Raw genomic sequence first — 24,332 nt, forward strand, 5'->3', positions numbered from 1 at the left:
AACAGGTAATATAGAGGCATGAGTGAGTTTACAGTATTCCAAGGAGAGAAAGAAGGCTATGGTCTAGAGAAGGTGGGAGAGGGGAAGTGAGCAGAGATGAGAGTGGAGAAGTTGGAAGGCTCAGTCCATGTAAAGGGCTGGTAGTTTAGGAGAGGGAGTTCTGGTATCATTCTAAGTATTCTGGAAAGTGATTGAAGCTTTTTGAAGAGAAGTTATGTAATCTGATTTATACCTTAACTGATCACTCTGTTTATTAGGGGTGGAATCATTGGGAACAAGAATAGACGCAAGGAGACCAATCAGAGGATAGGATAGTTGTGAAGGCAAGAACTGACAGTTACTTGGAATAGAGGATGCTGTTAATGGCCTGTCCAGATTACATGTAGCTGCCTTGTACACCAATCTCCCAGCTACTATGAAAGTAAGCTTTTATAAATCTTGGCCGACTCCTTCCTGGGAGGCTACAACTCCCCTCCCTTCTTATGGACCTTAGCCAATGACCGAGTGGCAAAGGGGTCCTGTTGCCTAAAGGTGGGGCTAACTTTGTGCTACAGTTTTTGCTGTAACACTTTTTTGTGGAATCATACTGAAGCTTATCAGTAGCTGAGATGACATTCCTGCTTAGGACTCCTGACCTGTCCTTCCCTGATTCTCTAGCTCCTCTTCTTCTCAATAAGTAACTTGAACAAGAAGCTTCATCTCAGCTCTGCTTTTAGGGAACCTGACCTAAGACACTTGGTTTAGGATGGCTGAGGTTGAAATGGAAGAGACTAGCTTAAAAATGTTTTAGAACAGTCTGTGGAATGGATCTGGAACATGGGAGAAAGCTAGAAATCAAGAGTTCCTAAACTTTGTTATTGAGCAGTGTGGTGGGCAATGGCATTAGTTACTAACAGCAGATGCCTGGAAAGAGCAGATTTACAAGGTGGAGAGGGAAAACATTCTATTTCAAATATGTTAACTTTAAGATGTCTATAAGTGGATATATCAAGGGTACAATTGAGTGTACTATCTTTTGCTCCAAAGGGGAGTCTGGTCTGTAGACCTACATTTGGGATTCATCCATAATATTCAAATGCTGTTTTAAGGAATGTGACTGAATGTGACCAGGTCCTGGCATGACAATATTCTAGGCTGAGCAGAGGAGGAAAATCCTCTGCTCATCAAGGAGTAGTCAGTAAGTGGTGAGTAAATCATGAAAGGATGCATTACAGAGACTGATACTGAGAGGATATCATGGAGGGTGTGGCCAGCTGTTGAATGCACCTTGGTGGTAAATAAAGACGAAGAGAGAACAGATCATAAAATAGGCAACAGGGAATTTTTTGGTGACCTTGACAAGAGAAGATTCTGAGGTTATGGGAAGGGTGGTAAAGGAGAGCATGGCAGATGCTGAGGCAAACACACAGACCTAGGTTGTGAGTAGGAGTGGCAAATGAGATAGTAACTCAAGTGGGAAAAAGAGTCCAAAAATTTTTAGTTTTTATTTTTTACTGACACCAGTAGAAGGAAATAGTTTGATTTTTAGCAAAGAGAGGGGACAATTGCAGGATAAAGTTCTTGAATAGACAAAAAGCAATGAGACCTAGTATTTCTGAGTAAGAGTTGGCTCTGTCCTAAGATGGAAACACTTCAAATTTGCAGCAGGAGAAATGCCAGAGAAATGAGTGCCAACAAAGAAAACTTTGTAGATGTTGTGATGTGTGGCTGAGTTAGTTTTTGTCAGATTGTTTCTGTGTTCTTATTGAAATATGAAATGAAGATCCCAGCTGAGATGAGGGTCAGAGGTGGGGCCAATAGTTTGGAGATTTAAGGAGGGAAGAGTAAGGATGAAATTATCATGTTAGGGACTAGGAGATTTTATTTATGGAGGAGATGTAGTATAATTTTATTGCAATATTGAATGCCCCTTTTGGTATGAATGCTTATGAATTTTTCATAAGACCAGTCATCAAGATTTTGAATTTTTTCCAGGCATACTTAGGTCTTCAAGTGGAGACATGGAATAGGTGAATGGTTTGTTTTAACTAGCATAGAGGTTTGTCAGGAGGACACAAAGGAGTTAAGGAATTTGTAAGGGAGTGATTATGAGGATTATAAGGATTATGAGGAAACAGCCTATCCTTATAATCACTCCTTTAAGATATGAGCTGGGCTAAGAGGCAAATGAAAGGAAGGATGGAAAGAAAGATTGGGAAGTCAATGGATTTGAGGTTTCCATAAAGTTGAAGAAATGTTGGAGTAGGGGTAACAGAATATATGGGCTTGAAAGATAAGAGGGTATAAACAGAGACTGGGATGTTTGACATCTATATTCAGAGATATTGGAAACATTCGTGACAACAAGGTCAAAGTGTGACCATGGAGGTAAGAGGGTTATAGAAAATATCATTGGACAGAGGGGGTTGAGAAACTTGGAGGATGTGGTTTTGGATCATCTACACAGGTGTCGAAATGCCCAAACTTGGGGAAAGCGGGTAGAGGTACAGAGGACACTAAGGTGGGGGCTAGAATCAGCAGTGAAATAAAGAAATGGGAAACTGGCACAAGGTGGTATTTGTTTTATTTCGTTGATTTCTATGAGTTCTTAAAGTACATTTTATCTTAGAATGATAGTTAAATAAGGCCAAATCTCCCATCATCCTATCACTTCATCAGAGGATGGTGGATTTTGACTAAACCATGCAGCTAGGTCTTGTCTACTTATTCTGACCTGGCCAAGTGTTCCATTCATTTTTCTTACTCTTCAGGGTTTGCTGTCACCATGAGTGTCTGCCTCTTAACTGGAAGCCAGAGAAGTGAGCCCTCAAATGAACAGGGCTTCTCGTTGTGCTGGTTGACCTCTTACCCAATATGGTGATCTTTCCCACATTGCTAAAATCTGTGACAACCACTACTGATTGCTGTTGTAAAATAGGGCAGTAGTCCTTTATTTCTCAAAACTTGTTTCACCGTGGATGCCTGGTTAGATAGTTTCTCATTATTTCCATAGTTGATAGTTTGATTACAGTTGATTACTCTCTTGAATCCATCCAGATCTTCCTTCAGTTCCAGTTATATTTACAAATTATTTGGCAAGTCTGTCCTCTCCATTCCTTGCAACTAATGAGCCTTTATTCAAGCTTGTAACTGCTGTGCTGCCAGGTTGTCTTGAACATCTGCTGGTTGTTTCTGGACAGGGAATTATGGGGAGAGCGGAATGGATGCTTTCAAAGAGCTGGCTGCCCAGGAAGGCCTCTGCATCGCCCACTCAGACAAAATCTACAGCAATGCTGGGGAAAAGAGCTTTGACCGACTCCTGCGCAAGCTTCGGGAGAGGCTTCCCAAGGCCAGAGTGGTTGTCTGCTTCTGTGAAGGCATGACTGTCCGAGGCCTCCTGAGTGCCATGCGGCGCCTGGGTGTTGTGGGAGAGTTCTCCCTCATTGGAAGGTAAATATCAATCTCTGTCTCTCTTTCTTACACCCCCCCCCCCCCACGTACACTTTGGCTCACATATACTTGCTCTCATAAATCTGGACATCCTGACTCTAGAGAGGGTCTTCTGGGCTGAACCTTTGCTCTAGAGCTCATGGAGAATAGGGCTATTGTCATTTTCCTGCTAGACAAGAGCAGGGCAGTCAATGACAAGATGATGAGACTACTTCAGAAAAAGATGGGAAGTTGTTGCCAGAATGTTTTATTCTGGAGAATTATTCTTTTTAGTTGCTTCTGGCCCTTCCCAACCCCCAGCTCCCTAAACCACACACATGCTTATGTCTTCAAAAAGCATAGAAGCCTTAATGGGGTATTGGTGGAGGAGGGGTAGCAGTGAAAATAGAAATATATATTAAGATAGGAAATTTGAAGGGCTGGCTAAATGCAGCTGAACCGTGGAACCTGACAATGTGCTCTTTTGCACGCGTGGGATGGCTGAGTGATGCTTTCAGCATGTGACTCCTGAAACAGTAGGTGGTGGCTTCCAAAACCTCTGCTCTTCTTTCTGGATCATATGATATGCACTTTTGTGGGAATAGATTTTCAGTGTCATTGTATTTTTCATAGGGTTTTGACCTAACAGGTGTCTTGTTTAATTTGCCTACTAAAAATATTGCACAAAGCAACTGCTTAATTTTTCCAAGGAACCTACTGAATTTACATAAGGGAAAGCCTCCACTGATCCCTGACTCTGTCACATTCATCTTCCAGATTCCCTTTTCTCCTCTCATCTCCTCTACTGGCTAGAATATAATCTATATGTCACCTGCTGAAGCACCTCAACCACTGACCCTCTTCTCTAGGATGCCGAGTAGTAATGGTTTGGACATACATCCCCACCACACCTTTCCCTCTGTCCTTGACGTGTTAATAGCCATAATAGTAGTAACACTAATCTCATCATCATCTGGAACTAGAGGTACCGGAGACTTTTGAAAAGAAGGTAGGATATAAATACAACTAAATAAACAAACAAACAAACAAACAAACAAACAAATACTCTCTCATGAGGAGAAATGGAATTAAGGTCAAATACAATTCAAGATTAAGAAAAAATTATTAAATTTGAGTAAAATTGGTACAGTGCCACAAAATGTCATTTTGGCTTCTTCAACATGGTGCAGTTGTGTGAAGCCACTTAGCAAGTGTTAAAAAAAAAGTGTTTAAAAATGGAATATTATTTCCTTTATGAGTGAAAGGGAGGAAGTGTTATACAAAATAAGGTTGGTAATATATGTACCAGGACATACAGATTTGTTCTTTTTATTGATTTTGTAAAATGACTGCTTTTATGAAGGACACTTGTCTTAAAAATATTCTCATGTTTACGCTTTTCAAAAGAACAGTTGTCTGTTTTTCCAGAATTCATTCTCTTTAACATCCATGAAGAGGCTATCTACCTGATTTCTGGGTACTTTACACAGATGTGGCAAATATGTGAGCCTTGGGGTATACAGACTGCCTAATTGTGAAATATAATTATATAAAATGTTGCAGTGAGTACCTGGAGTGTAAAGAACTCATCCCATCATATTTTTTTTTAATGTTTATTAACTTTGAGATAGAGGGAGAGCACAAGTGGGGGAGGCACAGAGAGAGCGAGACAGAATCCGAAGCAGGCTCCAGGCTCTGAACTGTCAGCACAGAGCCCCACGTGGGGCTCGAATCCACGAACTGGGAGATCATGACCTGAGCCAAAGTTGGACACGTAACTGACTGAGCCACCCAGGCGCCCCTTTCATCATTATTTTAAAGCTGAACAAAGATGACAATATAAACTTACCTCTCTGACTCTTGCTTACCTGCTAATAATAGCTGAGTTCAGACAAGTATTTCTGAGTCTCTCAGATGCTTGCTTGTGAAAAGGTCAGTTACATGTGATATCTACCTCTTTTATTCCTCTGTCTATCTGCCCTATCTCTGCTGGGTGCTAATGACACATCGTAGGGAATCATGACGACAATGAACACCTGAGCTTCTGAGGATGCTGTTCCCTGCACCAGTGGTTATTGCCAAGGATGCATGGAGTCCTTGAGATGCCAAAGCCTGCCACACTTGGTGCTTCTCTGCCTTTCTGGGCTATATTCCATGGACATCTATCAGAGTAGTATTGGCTGTTACTCTCATATCTTAGAGGATTTGGGGGAAAATAGCCCTTTCTATTCTTTGTTCACAGTTCTCTCCCTTCCCTGGAAGAGATAGGAATTCATACATGAGTCCATAGGGAGCTGAACAGGGAGCCAAGGCAAGCAGGAACACCACACCATACCTAGAATTAGCTTTCCCTTCAGATGTTTGATTCTTCCACTTCCTGAGGAATATATTCTATCCCAGATGGACATTTGGTGGGCTTGGTTCTCTCATTTGTGCAGGCATGCCCGGAAGGGTTACAGTTTAACATCAAGCTGCAACTTCTGGCTACATTTGCAGTGCTGTTAAATATATCTCCCTTCTATTTGGAGAGGAGTTCATTTACTAAATGATAAACTCCTTTGAGGTCAGGAGCCATTGTTTAGTATTTTTCACAGCACATAGTATGATTCTGGCTGCCTCCAGGTTTACAAGAGGACATTGTGCAGATGGTGATGGACCTCTTTTCATAGAGATGAGGATGAGTAAGTCATGGCTTAGACTGCAGCAAAAGGTATTTAGTTAAAAGCATTAGAACTTCCTGAATGAAGATTTATATTCTCTTGCCTTCATGACCCCTCTTTTCTCTCATGCTTCACATCCAACATAAAAGGAAATGTTGTAGTGCTACCATCCAAGCATATCCAGACTTTGACGAATTATTGGCATTCTCATTGCTACCATCCCAGTCCAAGGCACCATCATCCCTCATCTGGATTATGGTGATAACCTCCTAATTGATCCCTGCCCTTCCCCATCATCTGTTCTTAAGGCAAAGTGATCTTTTAAATTTTTTTTTTTTCAACGTTTATTTATTTTTGGGACAGAGAGAGACAGAGCATGAACGGGCGAGGGGCAGAGAGAGCGGGAGACACAGAATCGGAAACAGGCTCCAGGCTCTGAGCCATCAGCCCAGAGCCCGACGCGGGGCTCGAACTCACGGACCGTGAGATCGTGACCTGGTTGAAGTCGGATGCCTAACCGACTGCGCCACCCAGGCGCCCCCAAAGTGATCTTTTAAAAACTTAAGTCAGTGGAAATGCAAGCTGGTGCAGCCACTCTGGAAAACAGTATGGAGGTTCCTCAACAAACTAAAAATAGAACTACCCTATGACCCAACAATTGCAATACTAGGCATTTTATCCATGGGATACAGGTGTGCTGTTTCAAAGGGACACATGTACCCCCATGTGTATAGCAGCACTATCAACAATAGCCAAGGTATGGAAAGAGCCCAAATGTCCATCGATGGATGAATGGATAAAGAAGATGTGGCATATATGTGTGTGTGTGTGTGTGTGTGTGTGTGTATATATATATATATATATATATATATATATATATATATATATAAAATGGAGTATTACTTGGCAATCAAAAAGAATGAAATCTTGCCATTTGCAACTACATGGATGGAACTGAAGGGTATTATGCTAAGTGAAATTAGGCAGTCAGAGAAAGACAAAAAGCATATGACTTCACTCATATGAGGACTTTAAGAGACAAAACAGATGAACGAACATAAGGGAAGGGAAACAAAAATAATATAAAAACAGGGAGGGGGACAAAACAGAAGAGACTCATAAATATGAAGAACAAACTGAGGGTTACAGGAGGGATTGTGGGAGGGTGGATAGGCTAAATGGGTAAGGGGCGTTAAAGAATCTACTCCTGAAATCATTGTTGCACTAGATGCTAACTAATTTGGATGTAAATTAAAAAAAATACAAAATAAAACAAGTTAAAAAAAGGAAAAACATAATTTAAATAATAAAAAAAATTAAGTCAGGTAATATCTCTCTTTCTGTGCTCAATACCTCAAAATGGCTTTTCATTTTTCTCATAAGAAAGTCTTATGATGGTCTTAAAATCCCACATTCTGTCATTGAAACTGTTTTCCATAATGGCATAATAAACTATAATGACAGAAATAGAATTTTTTAAATAGGAAGTTCTCAAAGATAATAAGAGCATTCTATATTTAATGAATATAGAATAATGGAAAAATAAAACAAAAAGAAATAGGGGCTGAGAGTTCTAGCCCTGACACCAAGGAATCCCGTGATCTTGTTTAAGTTACTTTTTGTCTCTGAGTCTATTTTTTCCTACAAAATTAACAACTTATATTAAGACCATGTGACAAAACTATGATCAATAGGAATATATTTGTACATTAATTTTTTCTAAAATTATTCATGAATTTAGATTAATCAGTTTACATTTTCTTACCTGTAACCTTTATTAAAACCAGGAGAATTTGTTGAATACAGCTGGTCAGTATTAGTGTCTTCACGTGGTCATGGAATGCAGCCAGCAGACCTACAAGATAATCAAACCTGTGACTTTAGACAAATTGGCAGAATATTGTCACCAAGTAAGTTAACTAACCACAAGTTAATCATTACACCAAAGAAATGTTCCATCTTGGCTCTATGAAATTGCCTCTTTTGAGATGATTCTCAGAATTGTGCTCACCATAGCTATAATTCTAATGATGATGGTGATGATGATCATCACATTTGTTTAGGACCTACTATATGCCAGGCACTATTCTAAGCACTTTGCATACATTAACCCATTTAATTATGATAACACTATAATGAGAAATGTACTAGTATTATTCCTGCTCTGATGTATGGAGAAGTAGAAAAGTTGTCAAAAAGTGCTGCAAATCTAGAGCTGGGATTTGAACCTAGGCAGTTTGACTTCAGAATTCATGCTCTTAATCACTAAATTATACTCTGTCAAGTTGTAATTGTTGTGTTTAAGAGATATTAGCATTAACTTTAGTTTTCTTTTAGTTTGCTCTCTCTTCTAGAAATTTATTTTATTGTTTAAATTCACCTTCTTGGAAAATTAACTGAAGTATCTCTGTAAGAAAATTTTACATTTCTAATTATTATCTATTTCTTTTAATTTTTTTCCTCTCCCAGTATTAAAGGTTTTATGTGATAATTCAATAAAGGGGCTATTCTTTTCAAGCTCATTATTTTTTATCATAACATGAGACTCCACAGTCTAATTCTCTTTGCACACAGTCGGTATCTATGGAACTATACTTACATAGAAGCCAATTTGGAACAATTGGGCGATATTTCACTGAAATCTTAAGTGATAATTATTAAAACTGTAATTGTAAACTGGCTGATTTGTTCTAATTTCTATTTTTTGTTCCTTTATTTGAAGAAAGTGAAAGTGAGCATGGTCCATGTATATGAACACATAAGAGCTACCATTTATTGAGTGTTTGGTATGTACTAGGCTATTAATATTTAATATCTCCAGTCTTCACAACAACCCTGAAAGGTTGATTTGAAAGGTAGAGAGGTTAAACAACTATACCAAATTCCTAAATTTAATAAGTGGTGGAGACAAGATTCAAACTTACTATAATACCATAAATCATATAGATACATAAATGTCAAATTATAACCTCCTCAAAGTTGACAAGTTTTATATGCTTGTTAATTTTCCCATCAAGCCTAAAAGGTGTTTTGATGTGGTAAAAACTCAACTGTGTCAGAAATCTTGGGGAGTCAGAGAGAAAGCAAGTGGTTTCATTGTGTGGCCCTTGCTTTTCCTTTCCTATTCCAGGATCAGTGTGTTTTATCTAGCATGGTAAGGTTTGACGTTCTTCAGTCAGCCTCAGCCTCTGGAATTCATCTGTAAAATTACAACTCATTTCTTCTTGTCTCTTAGGCTGTATTTTTATTTAAGAATACAATTTTCTAAAAAAATAAAAATTTTTAAAAATATTTTTGAGATAAAGAGAGAGAGAGAGACAGACAGATGGACAGTGTGCATGGGGAACGAACAGAGATAGAGGGAGACCCAGAATCCGAAGTAGGCTCCAGGTTCTGAGCTGTTAGCACAGAGCCCAACGCAGGGCTTGAACCCATGAACCGAGAGTTCATGAGCTAAAGTCAGATGCTTAACCGACTTGAGTCACCCAGGCACCCCATTAAGCTGTGTTTTTCTAATTACAAAATGCCTACTTGCCTGTTAAACTATAGCTGAGTGTCAGTGGTATATCTCTTGTGGGGACCTAAAGGCACACTGTTCTCAGGGGATGAGTGAGAGCTTTCTGGCTTTAGTTGTATGCCAAGTGTTGACATTTTCCACCCTGTTTTCCTCATCTTGGGAAGCCTTTACAGTAGATTTACATTCTATCTTGTTAGGAGCCTCTGATTAAATACATGATTAAATATATTGGGTATGCCATATTTAATTATATATTCCCTAGCCCCTTTTATTGGATTATGGCCTCATCTTCTAACTTATCCACTCTACAAAAGAAATATCCAATAAAGGTAATTAAGCCAATAACCTTTCATTTTGCCCCCTCTCCCTACTATATCCTGGCCAATCAAACTATTAAGAATAGAGTCCTTACATTTCAAATGCTTATCCCTTATTGGTGGGCACTGTTTTATCTATCATCTCTCAACTCTTGTCTTCTAACCCACTAGACCCACTTTCCAATATTTGTCTTTGAAGAGAAATTCCTTCTAAAACTTGATCCATGAAAAAACATTGACACCATGATTTTTGAGTTGAAAGCACAACGACATTAAGCACATTAAAAAAATGTCTGGAAAGCAGCACTTGCTTTATCTGGAAAGATGGCTATTGCTTCATTTTAAAACAAAAGAAGAAGTAACTTTTCCTTTTTTTTTTAAATATAAGGTAATGTTTTTGTCTTTTTCTTCTAGAACCTAAACACATATTTGGAAAAGTGACCTTTATACACTTGAAACAAGATGATATACCATGGTGTTATGTTTCCCACACTTATTTTTTTTTATGAGAAATGAGTTATTTTAGATCCTATCTTTCCATTATGGAAAAAATGGGGGGGGGATATCTAAAGTTTTCAGCCTTCAGACAAAATTATAAAGGTTATATATTATAAAGTAAATGTGAACTTTCAGTGAAGCATGACCTCCACCAAAATGGATTATAATCAAGAGGCTGGCAAAGCTGATGAGCATTTTCTGATGTGTGATGGTCCCAACTTATAGATACATAACCTGGCCTTCTGTAGGTTCCCAAGGGCAGAAAATGATTGCTAACCGGCTGACAGGCAATCCCTTTCTTAAAACATTCCTCCTCCACATGCAGATTAATGAGAGCTTTGTGGAAGATTACACTGTTAGAAAAAGACTGTGAGAAATATATTCGAGGGAAGGAAAGGGGATTTAGTTTAGAGTACTCTGGAGATTAAACATTATTTGTAGGAGGATATTGACAAGTATTGTGAGCATAGATCTCAGCCACAGAAATGCTTAGGATTTTCACAATATTTGGGTGACTAATTTGCATTGTGCTTAACCCTTCCTTTACACCAATACCTATTTCCATGTTTCAGATAATGGACTTCTAAAAACTGAATGACTAACATCTTGGTCTTTCCTCGCCTTTAGAGTACTAGAAACACTGAAGGGTTTAGGGTTGCCCTCTGTATCTATACGGCACTGGCTCAATTTGAATGGAGGAAAAAGAAGTCATTATAATCTAGTCAAGTTTATGTTTGAGGCTGATCAAAGACAGCAGGGATTTTATATTAATACATTTTGTGGAAACATGATAGTTTCTTCCCAAGCTGGCCGCACAACAGAAACAATATGGGCACTTAAAAATGCACATTCCTGGATCCTACCACAAACCGTCAATACAATTTCTTGATGAGAGACTTTGGATCTTCTTCTTGTTGTAAAGACTGAAGATGAGTTAAATTTCAGAACCACTACCTTCTGAAGCCTACACTACCTTCTGAAGCCTAGCTATAGTTATAGCATAACTATATGCTTTACACTCTGGTGGCATTCACAATAACTGAGTTGCTCTCAGGACATATTTAATTATTTTTTTAACGTTTATTTATTTTGAGACAGAGAGATATAGAGCGTCAGAAAGAGAGGGAGACACAGAATCCGAAACAGGCTCCAGGCTCTGAGTGGTCAGCACAGAGCCCGATGCGGGGCTCGAACTCACGGACCGCGAGATCATGACCTGAGCTGAAGTCGGACGCTTAACCGACTGAGCCACCCAGGCGCCCCTCTCAGGACATATTTGAAAGGGAAAATGGAATGAAAATTTTAACTTTTTTGCCTGTTATTTTGACACTTTAGCTCTGTTTTTTTTTTAATTTCTTAAATTTATTTGGCTTCAAGATTTTCTTTCAAAAGTAAAGATACATGAGGAGAATAGTAAATAATAATAATATTGACATTTCTTGCTAATTGTAGAGTTGGGGGCTGATGATTTAGGTGCTTGTCAGCTGCTTGGCTGCCTGTATCAAAAACCCTAAAACCATCAGTTCCTGGGCTCCACCCCCCTTCAATTCTAATTCAATATGCCCAGGGATAGATGGAGGAGTATGTACATTTCAAATCAGCCTTATTGAAATTCACCAACTTTAAGTGTTTCATTTGATGATTCTTGTAACTCTGTATAAGCATCATAACTCTCTTTAAGCATTATAACTATATAAATCATGATATAGAATATTTCCATTCCCTAATGTCCCTTGGCAAGCATTCCTTTCCAACCTCTGTACACAGGCAATTACTCATCTGCTTTCTGTCATTACACTTTTGCCTTTTCTAGAATATTGTATACAGAAAATCATATGGAATGTAGTCTTTTATGTCTGACTTATTTTAATTGGCAAAGTGCTTTTGAGATACACCCATGGTGTCGTACGTATGCATAGCTTCTTTATTGCTGAGTAGTATTCAATGGCATGGATGTGCTTCAATTTGCTGATCCATTCTCCTATTGATGAACATTTGGATCTTTCCCAGTTTCGACTATAATGCATAATGCATTTATGGACATTCATGTATAAGTCTTTGTGTGGATATATCTATTTAATTCTTTTAAAGAAATATCTAGGGGTGAGATTATGGGTCACATGGTAAGTCTGTATTTAACTTTATAGATTGCTTTACAAGAAACTGCCAAACTATTTTCCAAAGTGGATGTACCATTTTGCAGTTCCCCCAGTGGTGTATGAGAGTTCTAATTCCTTTACATCTTCACCAAAATAGTATTGTCAGTCTTTTCACTTTTAGCTATTCTGGTGGGTGTGCAGTGGCATCTCTTTGTGGTTTTAATTTGCATTTTCATAATGACTAATGATGTTGAACATTTTTATGTGCTTATTTGCCATTTTAATATCTCTTTTGGTGAAATCTTTTGTAGACCTGTATGTCCATTTTGTCATCAGGTTGGTTGTTTTATTGCGAAGTTGTAGAAAGTTCTTTATAATTTCTGGACCCAAATCATTTATTATTTTTTTTTTGTTATGTTTCTTTATTTTTGAGAGGCAGAGAAAGACAGAGAACAAGTGGGGGAGGGGCAGAGAGAGAGGAAGACACAGAATCCAAAGCAGGCTCCAGGCTCTGAGCTGTCAGCACAGAGCCCGATGTGAGGCTCGAACTCACGAAACGTGAGATCATGTCCTGAGCCGAAGTCGGATGCTCAACTGACTGAGCCACCCAGACGCCCCTGGACCCAAATCATTTATAATAAACATATATAGCATATTATTTTTGCTAAGTATGTGTCTGAAAATTAAATTTTGTTAACAGTATCTTTGGAAGATAGAATGTTTTAAAATTTAAAAGTCCAGTTATCAATTTCTTCTTTTATGATTTATGTTTGTTGTGTTTTATCAAAAATAGCTTTACCTACTCCAAAGTCACAAACATTTTTGTCTAAATTTTATAACGTTTCTATGTTTAGATATATGATTAAGTTATGTATTTGAAGTTAATTTTCATATATGTTGTGACATAACAACATATATGTTGTTAAGTTTCATATTTTTTTTAACTAAAAATATCCAGTTGTTCCAGAACTGTTCTGTTGAAAGGACTATGATTTCTCCATTAAAATAGCCTGATATTTTTTGAAAATAAGCGAGTATATATGTATGTGTATTAATTAAATATTTTAGCATTCCAATTCACCTTTACCTTTGACTCACTAGCTAGGATTCTTTATTATTTTATGAATAATTATTTAGGGTTTATAATAACTTTCATTAAGTTATTAATGTCCATATTCTAAGAATATTATACCACATTACATATAGTATAAGAACTTTATAGTAATATATTTCTATTTCTCTCTTTTGATGTGTGCTCTATTGTTTCATTATTTTACTTCTAATTCTATTCTAATGTCTAAAATACACTATTATTTTAAATAGTCAATTGCCTGTTGAAGAAATTAAAAATGAGAAAAACTACCTTCCATAATTACTTATGTAATTACTTTTTCATTCCTTTGTGTAGGTCCAAATTTTCCTCTGGATTATTTTCCTTCTTTCTGAAGAATTTTCTTTAACATTACTTGTGAGGCTGGGCTGCTGAATAAATTCTCTTCACTTTTTTTGTCTATAATGTTTTTATTTTACCTTAATTAAAATAAAAAACATTTACCTGGTATAGACTTCTAGGTTGATAGTTCCTGTTTTTAACTCCCAATACTTTAGAGATATTACTCAATTATGTTTTTGACCTGCATAGCTTCTGATAAAAAAATATGCTATGATTTTGTGTTGCGTGAATGTGTATTTTTAATCTCTTACTGTTTTAAGCCTGTCTTTTTATCACTTGTTTTCAGCAATTTGATTATAAACCTTGATGTGGTTTTTCCTTTTATTTATTTGACTTGAGGTTTATTAAATTTCTTAGATATATGGGTTCATAGTTTTTTCAAATCAAATTTGGAAAATAATTGGCTATTATTTCCTCAAATATTATTTTCTTAAGTTTATTTACTTTGTGTGTGAGAGAGAGAGCAAACGTGAGCAGGGGAGGGACAGAGAAAGAGAGAGAGAGAGAATCCCAAGCAGGCTCTGTGCTGTCAGTGCAGAGCCTGATGTGGAGCTCGATCCCACGAACCATGAGATCATGACCTGAGCTGAAATCAAGAGTCGGATGCTTAACTGACTGAGCCACCCAAGCACCCCTATTTCCTCAAATATTATTTCTGTCCTTATCATTCTTTTCTTTCTATCTTGGGCTCCAATTGTATGTATGTTTGATTGCTTGATATTTTTGCACAGGGAGATTGTATGTCTTTTTTTCCCCCACTTTTCTTTCTTTGCTTCATCTTCTACACTGTCTATGGATATGACTGTGAATACATGATTTTTGTTTGTTTGTTTTTGTTTTTGGCAGTGTTTAATCTGTTCTTAATCCCATCATGTGCATTTTTTATTTCAGATATTGTGCTTCTCATCTTCTTGTCATTTTATTATAATTAAGAATAGTTTTCATGTGACTTCATCCCTTTTACGTTTAATAAGCCTTGTTTTATTGCCTATCATATGCTGTGCTCTGGGGAATATTCCAAGTGCACTTGAGATGAATTTGTATTTTATCGTTGTTGGGCGGAGGGTTCCATAGATGCCTGTAAGGTGTAGTTTCTTCATACTGTTCTTCAAGTCTTCTGTATCCTGTTGATATTTTGTCTCTCCATTATTTTTGTTGAATTGTCTTTTTCTCCCTTTAACTTAGTTTTTGTTTCATGTATTTTAAGTTTCTCTTGCTAGGTGTATATATGTTTATAATAGCTGTCTCTTTCTGATATATTGATGCTTTTCTCATTAGAAAATATTCCTCTTTATATCAAGTGACTTACTGTTTTAAAGCTTTTATTCCTGATAAGAGTATAGCTACTCCAGCCTTTTAATGATTGCCATCTACATTATATCTCTTTTTCCATCCTTTCACTATCAACATATTTGTATTGTATGTAAAATATTTCCTTAGACAACATGTAGTTGGATCTTACTTTTTTAAATCTAGACTTACAATCTCTACCTTTTGATTGTATTGTTTTATCCTTTCACACATAATGTAATTATTGATATAGAGTTACTGCTACTAATTTATGTTTTGCTTTCCAGTGTTTTGTGTCTTTTTGTTCCATTGCTTTTTTAATCTTTTTTTTCTTCAGTGTATTTTTTTTTAAATTTTTTTTTTTAACATTTATTTATTTTGGGGACAGAGAGAGACAGAGCATGAACGGGGGAGGGGCAGAGAGAGAGGGAGACACAGAATCGGAAACAGGCTCCAGGCTCTGAGCCATCAGCCCAGAGCCCGACGCGGGGCTCGAACTCACGGACCGCAAGATCGTGACCTGGCTGAAGTCGGACGCTTAACCGACTGCGCCACCCAGGCGCCCCACTTCAGTGTATTTTTTATTTATTTATTTATTTATTTATTTATTTATTTATTTTTTTTAAATTTTTTTTTTCAACGTTTATTTATTTTGGGGACAGAGAGAGACAGAGCATGAACGGGCGAGGGGCAGAGAGAGAGGGAGACACAGAATCGGAAACAGGCTCCAGGCTCTGAGCCATCAGCCCAGAGCCCGACGCGGGGCTCGAACTCACGGACCGTGAGATCATGACCTGGTTGAAGTCGGACGCTTAACCGACTGCGCCACCCAGGCGCCCCATTCAGTGTATTTTTTAAACATTATTCTCCTAGTGCTTGGTAAGGGCTTACTGTATAAATCTTAACTTATGAATCCACTTCAAATTTATGCTAATTTAACATATATACAATATGTATTGTATGTACAAATATATATTACTCTTATATAGCTCTCTTTCCTTTTTCTTCCTTTTGTACTATTGTTACACATTACATTTACATATATTAGAAACTCAGAAATGCATTGTCATAATTACTGCTTTAGAAGTTATGCCTATTAGAGAAACTGACAAGGGAAAAGTAAATATATATTCATAGGTATTTTTACATTTGCCATCTGATTTACCATTTTTGATTCTCTACATTTTTTTCACTATGGATGCAAGTTACCATCTGGTGTCATTGATATACCAGATACAACTTTGTTCTTACCCACCATCTTTGTGCTGTTGTCAAACATATTACACTTCCTTGTGTTATTGGTCCTCACATAAAATTATATGCATATTGTTTTATGAAGTTGCTTTTTAAATCATTGAAGTTAGAAAGAAGAAGAGATATACATTTATACTGTTTCTTATAATTACTTTAACTACCTTGTGCACTGTGTGTGTGTGTGTGTGTGTGTGTGTGTGTGTGTTTGAATTTCTATCTTGGGTAGCTTGCTTTAAGCCTAAAGAACTACCGTTAATATTTATTTTATTTATTTTTTTGGGGGGGTAGGTCTGCTAGGAATGAATTTACTCAGTGTTTGTTTATCTGGGAATACCTTTATTTCACTTTCATTTTTGCTGGATATAAGATTCTTGGTCAACAGCTTGTTATTTCAGCACTTTGAATATGTCATGCAACTGCCTTTGGGCCACCATTCTTTCTCATATGAGCTCATTCCTTGTTCTGACCAGAAGAAGTGAAAGGGTTGGGAAGAGGGGTGTTCTGGGATGAAGATTCTTCCTACTGGAAAGCCCTTACCTCTTGGCAACCTTAACCCTGTCCCATTTCTCTTTTATGTACTTTGAATGGATAGTAAAATAATCAAGGACTATTGCTCTAAATATTTCAGAGAGTGAAACTCAATAACCTCTTCTCATTGGAGGCTATTAAAACTCATTAAAACTCTCATTCCAGAGTTTGAGCTATATACTGTGAAAAATGGACAATTGCACAAAAGAAATTTACACTTTTTCCCCTGAGATACTTACCCAGAGTCCTAGTTGTAGTTATGGTCAATGTCTGGTGTGTTCTTATATTTGGGAGAAGCATATCTTTTTATCTGATATGCTTTAGAGATGAGTATGGTTTCTACATATTTTTAAAATAACATTGAAGATTGAAAAAAAAAAAACAAACCAAAAACGCGTGCTTCGAACATTCCTTTTCACACTTTTTTTTTTTCATAGTAGTAGTTTTCTTCCTGTACAGGTATATTCCCTAAAAATTACCATAGACAGGGGCACCTGGGTGGCTCAGTCGGTTAAGTGTCTGCCTTCAGCTCAGGTCATGATTTCATGGTTCATGAGTTCGAGCCCTGTCTCAGGCTCTATGCTGACAGCTTAGAGCCTGGAGCCTGTTAAGATTCTGTGTCTCCTCTCTCTCTGCCCCTCCCCACTCGCTCGTGTGCTCTCTCCGTCTCTGTGGAAAATAAAAATAAAAAACATTAAAACATTTTTAAAGAAATTACCATAGACAGTTTTTCAAAATGTAGGATGCCACTTCGGGGATTGATGGAAACACTACATAGTAATTAGGAAGTATGACCTAAAGGGCTTCTGGGTATGGCATTCCTCTCTAATGAGGAAATAAACAGGTATAAATTTTGCTTCCTTGGTCACCAAATGTAGCACATTATATAGGTATTAAAATTCACTCTAATAAATTCCTATAAGGGTTGAAAACTTAGCTAAAAACTCAAGGGAGCTGGAATTGCAAAAATTGTGTCAGTAACAAAGTACAGGCATATCTTGTTTTATTTTACTTCACTTTATTGCAGTTTGCAAATATTGCTTTTTTTAAAATACAAATTGAAGGTCTGTGGCAACCTTGCATCAAGAAAGTCTATCGGCATCATTTTCCAATAGGATTTGCTCACTTTGTGTCTCTGTGTCACATTTTGTTAAGTATCACAATATTTCAAACTTTTAAATGTCATTATATTTGTTATACTGATCTGTGATCATTAATCTTTGATGTGACTATTGTAATTGTTAGGGAGCACTACAAATTCTATGTTTTTAACAGCAAACTTAATTGACAAATGTTGTATGTATTCTGACTGCTCCACTGTCCAACCATTCACCTGTCTTTCTCCCTTTCCGCAGACGTCCCTAGGCCACCCTGAGACACAGGGAATAAGGCTTAATATTGAAAATTAAGCCAATGAGAACCCTACAATGGCCTCTCAGTGTTTAAATGAAAGGACTTTTACTTTCAGTCAAAAGCTAGAAGTGATTAGGCTTAGTAAGTATGTCAAAAGTGAGACAAGCCAAAAGCTTAGCTTCTTGTGTCAAACAGTTAGTTGAATTGTGAGTGCAAAGTAAATATCCCTGAAGGAAATCAAAAATATTATTTCAGTGAGCACACAAATAATAAGAAAGCAGGCTTATTGCTGATGTAGAGAAAGTTTTAGTAGTCTAAATAGAAGATCAAACCAGCTATAACATTCCACTAGGCCTAACCCAGAGTAAGGCCTTAACTCTCTTCAACTCTGTGAAGGATTAGCAGGTGACAAAGCTGCAGAAGAAAAGTTTGAAGCTAGCAGAGGTAGGTTCATGATGAGGTTTAAAGAAAGAAACCCTATTTATAACATAAAAGTACAACGCAAAGCAGTAAGTGCTAATGTAGTGCAACAAGTTACCCAGTAGATCTAGCTAAGATATTAATGAAAGTGGCTACATTAAACAACAGATTTTCAGTGTAGAGGAAACGGCCTTCTATTGGAACAACATGCCAACTAGGACTTTCATAGCTAGAGAGAAGTCAATGCCTGGCTTCAAAGCTTCAAAGGACAGGCTGACTCTCTTATTAGGGGCTAATGCAGCTGGTGACTTGAAGTTGAAGCCCAGGCTCATTGATCATTCTGAAAATCCTAGGGCCCTTAAGAACTATGCTAAATCTAATCTGCCTCTGTCCTGTATATGAACAGCAAAGCCTGGATGGCAGCACATCTGTTTACTACATTGTTTACTGAATATTTTAAGCCTAATGTTGAGACCTACTGCTCAGAAAAAAAAGACTTATTTCAAAACATTACTGCTCACTGATAATGCACCTAGTCACCCAAGAGCTCTGTTGGAGATGTACAATGAGATTAATATTGTTTTCATGCCTGCTAATACAACATCCATTCTGCAGCCCATGGATCAAAAGAGTAATTTCAACATTCAAGTCTTATTATTTAAGAAATACTTTTTTTAAAATATGTAATTGCCATAGATAGTGATTCGTCTGATGAATTGAGCAAAGTAAATTGAAAACCCTCTGAAAAGGATTCACCATTCCAGATGCCTTAAAGAACATTCATGATTCATGGGAAGAGGTCAAAATAGCAGCATTCACAAGAGTTTGGAAGAAGTTCTAATGTTCATGGATGATTTTGAGGGGTTCAAGTGCAAGAAGAAACTGCAGATGTGGTGGAAATAGCAAGAGAACTACAATTAGAAGTGGAGCCTGAAGATGCGACTGAATTGCTACAATCTCATGATAAAACTTGAATGGATGAGGAGTTTCTTCTTAAGGATAAGCAAGGAAAGTGGTTTCTTGAGATGGAATCTACTTGGGGAGAAAATGTTCAGATTGTTGAAACAATAACAAAGGATTTAGAATACTACATAAACATAGTTGGTAAGGCAGTGACAGGGCTTGAGAGGATTGACTCCGATTTTGAAAGAAGTTCTAATATGGGTAAAATGCTATCAAATAGCATAGCATGCTACAGAGAAATCATTCATGAAGGAAGAACCAATCAATGTAGCAAAATTCACTGTTGTCTTATTTCAAGGAATTACCACAGCTACCCCAACCCTCAGGAACCACTCTGATCAGTCAGAAGCCATCAACCTTGAGGCAGGATCTTTAACCAGCAAGAAGCTTGTAACTTGCTGAAAGCTCAGATCTTGGTTAGCATTTTTTAGTAATAAAGTATTAAAAAATTTGTTTAATGTTTATTTATCTTTGAGACATAGAGAGAGAGACAGAGTACAAGTGGGGGAGAGGCAGAGAGAGAGGGACACAGAATCCGAAGCAGGCTCCAGGCTCTGAGCTGTCAGCACAGAGCCCGATGCAGGCCTCAAACTCACAAACTGTGAAATCATGACCTGAGCCTATTTCAGACGCTTAACCGATTGAGCCAGTTGGTGTCCCAGTAATAAAGTATTTTTAAATTAAGGTATGTACATTTTTTAAAAATACACAATGCTATTATTATATACTTAGTATAGTACAGTATAGTGTAAACATAACTTTTATATGCACTGGGAAACCAAAAAGTTCATTTGACTCACTTTATTGCAATATTCACCTTATTGAAGTGGTCTAGAACTAAACCTGCGATATCTCTAAGGTGTATTGCAGAAGAGTAGCTTACTTGCATGTTTTACCAAAGTAGAATATTGAAAATTATTAAGTCAATTTACTGATTTTTTCCACTACATCCTGTTGGAAAAGTTTACATTGATTGTTATGAAATCACTTAATGAAACTTACAATTTCAAAAGATAACACTGAGTTTATTAACTATACTTCAGGTTATTAAATTAGTGGTGTTTATACTTGTATCCTCAAGGTTTTATGTCTTGAGTTCTGTGAAGAAGGAAAGGTGTTTGCTGAGCCTGACTTTCTGTAGAAAAAGACTCATGGAATGCTAAGTTTTCATCTCTCCAACATCTTGCTGTCTCAAGGCCCAAGTTGGTGAGAATACGCTCCCAAAGTCCCTCAGTTGGCTGCTGCCAGATCTTAGTTCTTGCTGGCTATCTGCTGGAAATGGTTTTTTGTCATATGGATCTCTCCATGGGACAGCACACAGGCTATCTGGCTTCTCTAGAGCAAGAGTGGGAAACAGTAAGACAGAGCAAGGTGTGGAGGGTGGGGAGGAAAGGTGAAAGTAGTGATGGGCTGTTTGTAACCTAATCATGTAAGTGATATCTCATTTCTTTTGCCATATTCTATTCATTAAAAGCATATTACTAGGTCCAGTGCCTCAAGGGGGAGGGGATTGCATGAGAAAATGATTGCATGAGAGGATCTTAGACAGTGTCTATTATAGCAGTATAAACAGAACCACAGTCCTTGCACGTTTAGTTCACTTTTAAAAAAAAGTTTATTTATCGATAGAGAGTGAGTGCACGTGCAAGCACGCACATATTCATATGCAGGACAGGGGCGAGAGAGAGAGAGAGAGAGAGAAAGGGTGAGAGAGAGAATCCCAAGCAGTCTCCATGCTTACTGTGGAGTCCGATGCGGGACTTGATCCCACTACGGAAAGATCACGACCCCAGCCGATATCAAGAATCAGATGCTTAACCAACTGAGCCACCCGGATGCCTCTCACTTTTTAAAAAATAAGTTTGGCTCTTAGTCATTTATGGTCTTATTTTTCAAGGGACTATGATAAAAAGGTTAAAACAAGAATCACAATGAAACATTTGCATTGGTACCATTAAAGGACATAAGTACTCTCTGCTAGGATTATTATCCTTGTATTTTTTGAAAATGTTAGAAGACACTTATTTCAACCTCTACTTTTTTCTAAATGTCATCCATTTAAAAAGCTTTAGGAAGGCCTGTCATCTTTAGTCTTGATATATCTGTATACATGATGTTTCTTGGCCAGGTTTATCATATTATCCGTAAGACCTTGAGGATAGCAGTGTGTTAAAAACTGGAACATTTTACTTTATAGAAGTTTGTTTGACTTTGTAGATTTTCCTTTAAAATGGTAAATAGTAAAAATAAAAAAATACAGTATGAATAAGTACAAATGCAGAATCCATCTCATAAATCCAAGATATCCTCTTTTGATTCATTGGATTTTTTAAAATCACAAACTGGAATTTTCAATTCTTTATGCACAATTTCTATGAAAAGGAAAATAATATGTTAATGATACATCTTCCTAGTGGGAAAACAAAAAGCTAATGTCTCCCTTAAAAGTAATATGGGTTATATTAGGTTCTGGAAATATACTGCTATATTTCACAAAACATACTGTAACAGTTGGTTTATGTAAATCTATATGTTCTATCAGCATTGTGGTTTAATGTCTCCTTGTGGACTTCTCTGGTCAGTTGGGGTGAGGAAAACAGTACTAAAGACTCAGAGATACTAACTTACTAGAATTCTGGTTTAAATCCCGTGGATCTATCTCCTGTAGAATTAGTAGCTCAAAAATATTTGGAAACAAGAAGTCTGTAAGTTCCCCTTCAATACAATATTATAGTTTTTTCATGTTTCCTAAGCAAGAATATTATATCTGTAATATACCACAACAATTAGTTGTTTTAGTAAATTCTTAGAAAAGATGATTAAATCTTTTAACTAACTTGTGCATTACATCAAATGATTACTTTAATAGAATAAGTTTTGACTAGCAGCCATAAGAATCAGAAAAACTTCTATTATAACCCCCGTTTCCATATTCATTGCTAAGAGACCCAGAGTAAGTTCTGTCACCTTTCCACAAAGTAGCAGCAATGCTAGTCTCCACTACATAGGGCTAATGCAACCTTGTGTGAAGATGATGGCATTTAAATGCTTAACAGATTCCTCTGCATGTCATTAAACTAATACATATTAGCTGTAAATTTTAGTCATATTAGTGAACGAACTCAGTCTGACTGAGCCTTCTTTTCTTCTTAAAGCATTAAGTACTTGGATTCAGGTCTGTATGTTATTTTCCCAGAACAGCACTAGGAGAGGAAGCAACAATATAAGTGAGCCCTCTCTGTCTGCCCTGTAGAGCGTTGTCCCAACAAATTACTTCCTAATCCCAACCTGGTGGACTAACAAGAGTTGACATGTATTCCCATTGTGACTTTCTCTGACAACTCACAAGAGGCTAGAATAGAATAGGCTGAGTCACTTTTTAAACTTAAAAATTTTAGGTTCTCTTCATTCTCTTTCTGCTTGATATGTTCTGAAATAGTTTACACGAGTTAAATGTCTTCTCTTTTCTCTAGAATACTATGAAATTTGTATTTAAACATTCTCGCTCTTTTATTTTCTATAATTCTCAATGTATATTATTTTTTCATGTGCTTAATGTTCTTGAATTTCTGTTTCAGAGTTTTTATGTCACACCAAAATCTGATATGGACATATTTGAAACTATTCTAAGCTTGAATAACTTATGAGTGATATTTTGATAATAATAATTTAATCACTTTTTCAGTTACCATTATTTGCATGGCATCTCTTCTTTCACTGGATTTTTTTTTCTTATGTTCTCACTAAACATCAGTATTTTTGCAGTTTCAGTTTGGCCATTTCTAGGCCTTGCCTTGAAAAATACATTTTAAAGCAGAGTTGTAGCCAAAGAAAATGACTGTGAACAACCACTTCCTGATAGTCATTTAAGTACTGTCCCCTATAGGTATAAAGATCATTTATTCTTATAATAGACCTATAGAATTCTTCCCTTTTGTATATTATTTTTGATAAGCTTTACTTTTTAGGACAGTTTTATTGTTTTTAGAACAGATTTACAGAAAGATTGCTAAGATAATATAGATAGCCTCTCTAGACTCAGCACTCAATTTCCCTTATTAACATCTTATTTTAGTATGGTACATTTTTTTAAGGTTAATGAATCAATATACATGCATTATTATTAACTAAAGTCTGTACTTCATTCATATTTTCTTAGTTTTTACCTAATGCCCATTTTTTGTATTGAGATACCACCATGCATTTAGCTGTCATGTCTTCTTAGACTCCTCTTGGCTATCATGGTTTCTTAGACTTTTCTTATATGAGATGACCTTGACAGTTTTTGAAGTGTACTGGTCAGATATTTTGTAGAAAGTTCTTCAATTAAGGTGTTTTCTTTAAAAAATAATTTCACTACAGTTGTAGGTTTTGGGGAGTAAGACCACAGAGGTAAATTATCATTTTCTTAATATTATATCAAGAGTAAACTACTGTCAACATGGCCAATCATTGTTGATAATGACCTTCATCATCTACCTTTCTTATTTAAAAAAATAATTTGCTCACTGAAAGGTCATTCTCATTTGGATACTAAACGTCCATACAGACTATTACATTGTGTATTCATGT

At 36.8% G+C, this 24,332-nt stretch overlaps 1 protein-coding gene across 3 annotated transcripts in view; it reads left to right on the forward strand.

Moving 5' to 3' along the window:
* The window catches only part of GRM1 (glutamate metabotropic receptor 1), a 416,877-nt gene that overhangs the window by 115,812 nt on the left and 276,733 nt on the right, over positions 1-24,332 (forward strand). For all 3 annotated transcript variants that reach the window (XM_086708072.1, XM_025925255.2, XM_025925256.2), the window contains exon 3: positions 3,180-3,429. In XM_086708072.1, the coding sequence (XP_086564198.1) occupies positions 3,180-3,429 (250 nt within the window). The remainder of the gene's footprint in view (positions 1-3,179; positions 3,430-24,332) is intronic.

The sequence above is a fragment of the Puma concolor genome, chromosome B2 (genome assembly GCF_028749965.1).
Source record: "Puma concolor isolate L17-30 chromosome B2, mPumCon1.1.hap2, whole genome shotgun sequence".
NCBI classification, from domain to species: domain Eukaryota; kingdom Metazoa; phylum Chordata; class Mammalia; order Carnivora; family Felidae; genus Puma; species Puma concolor.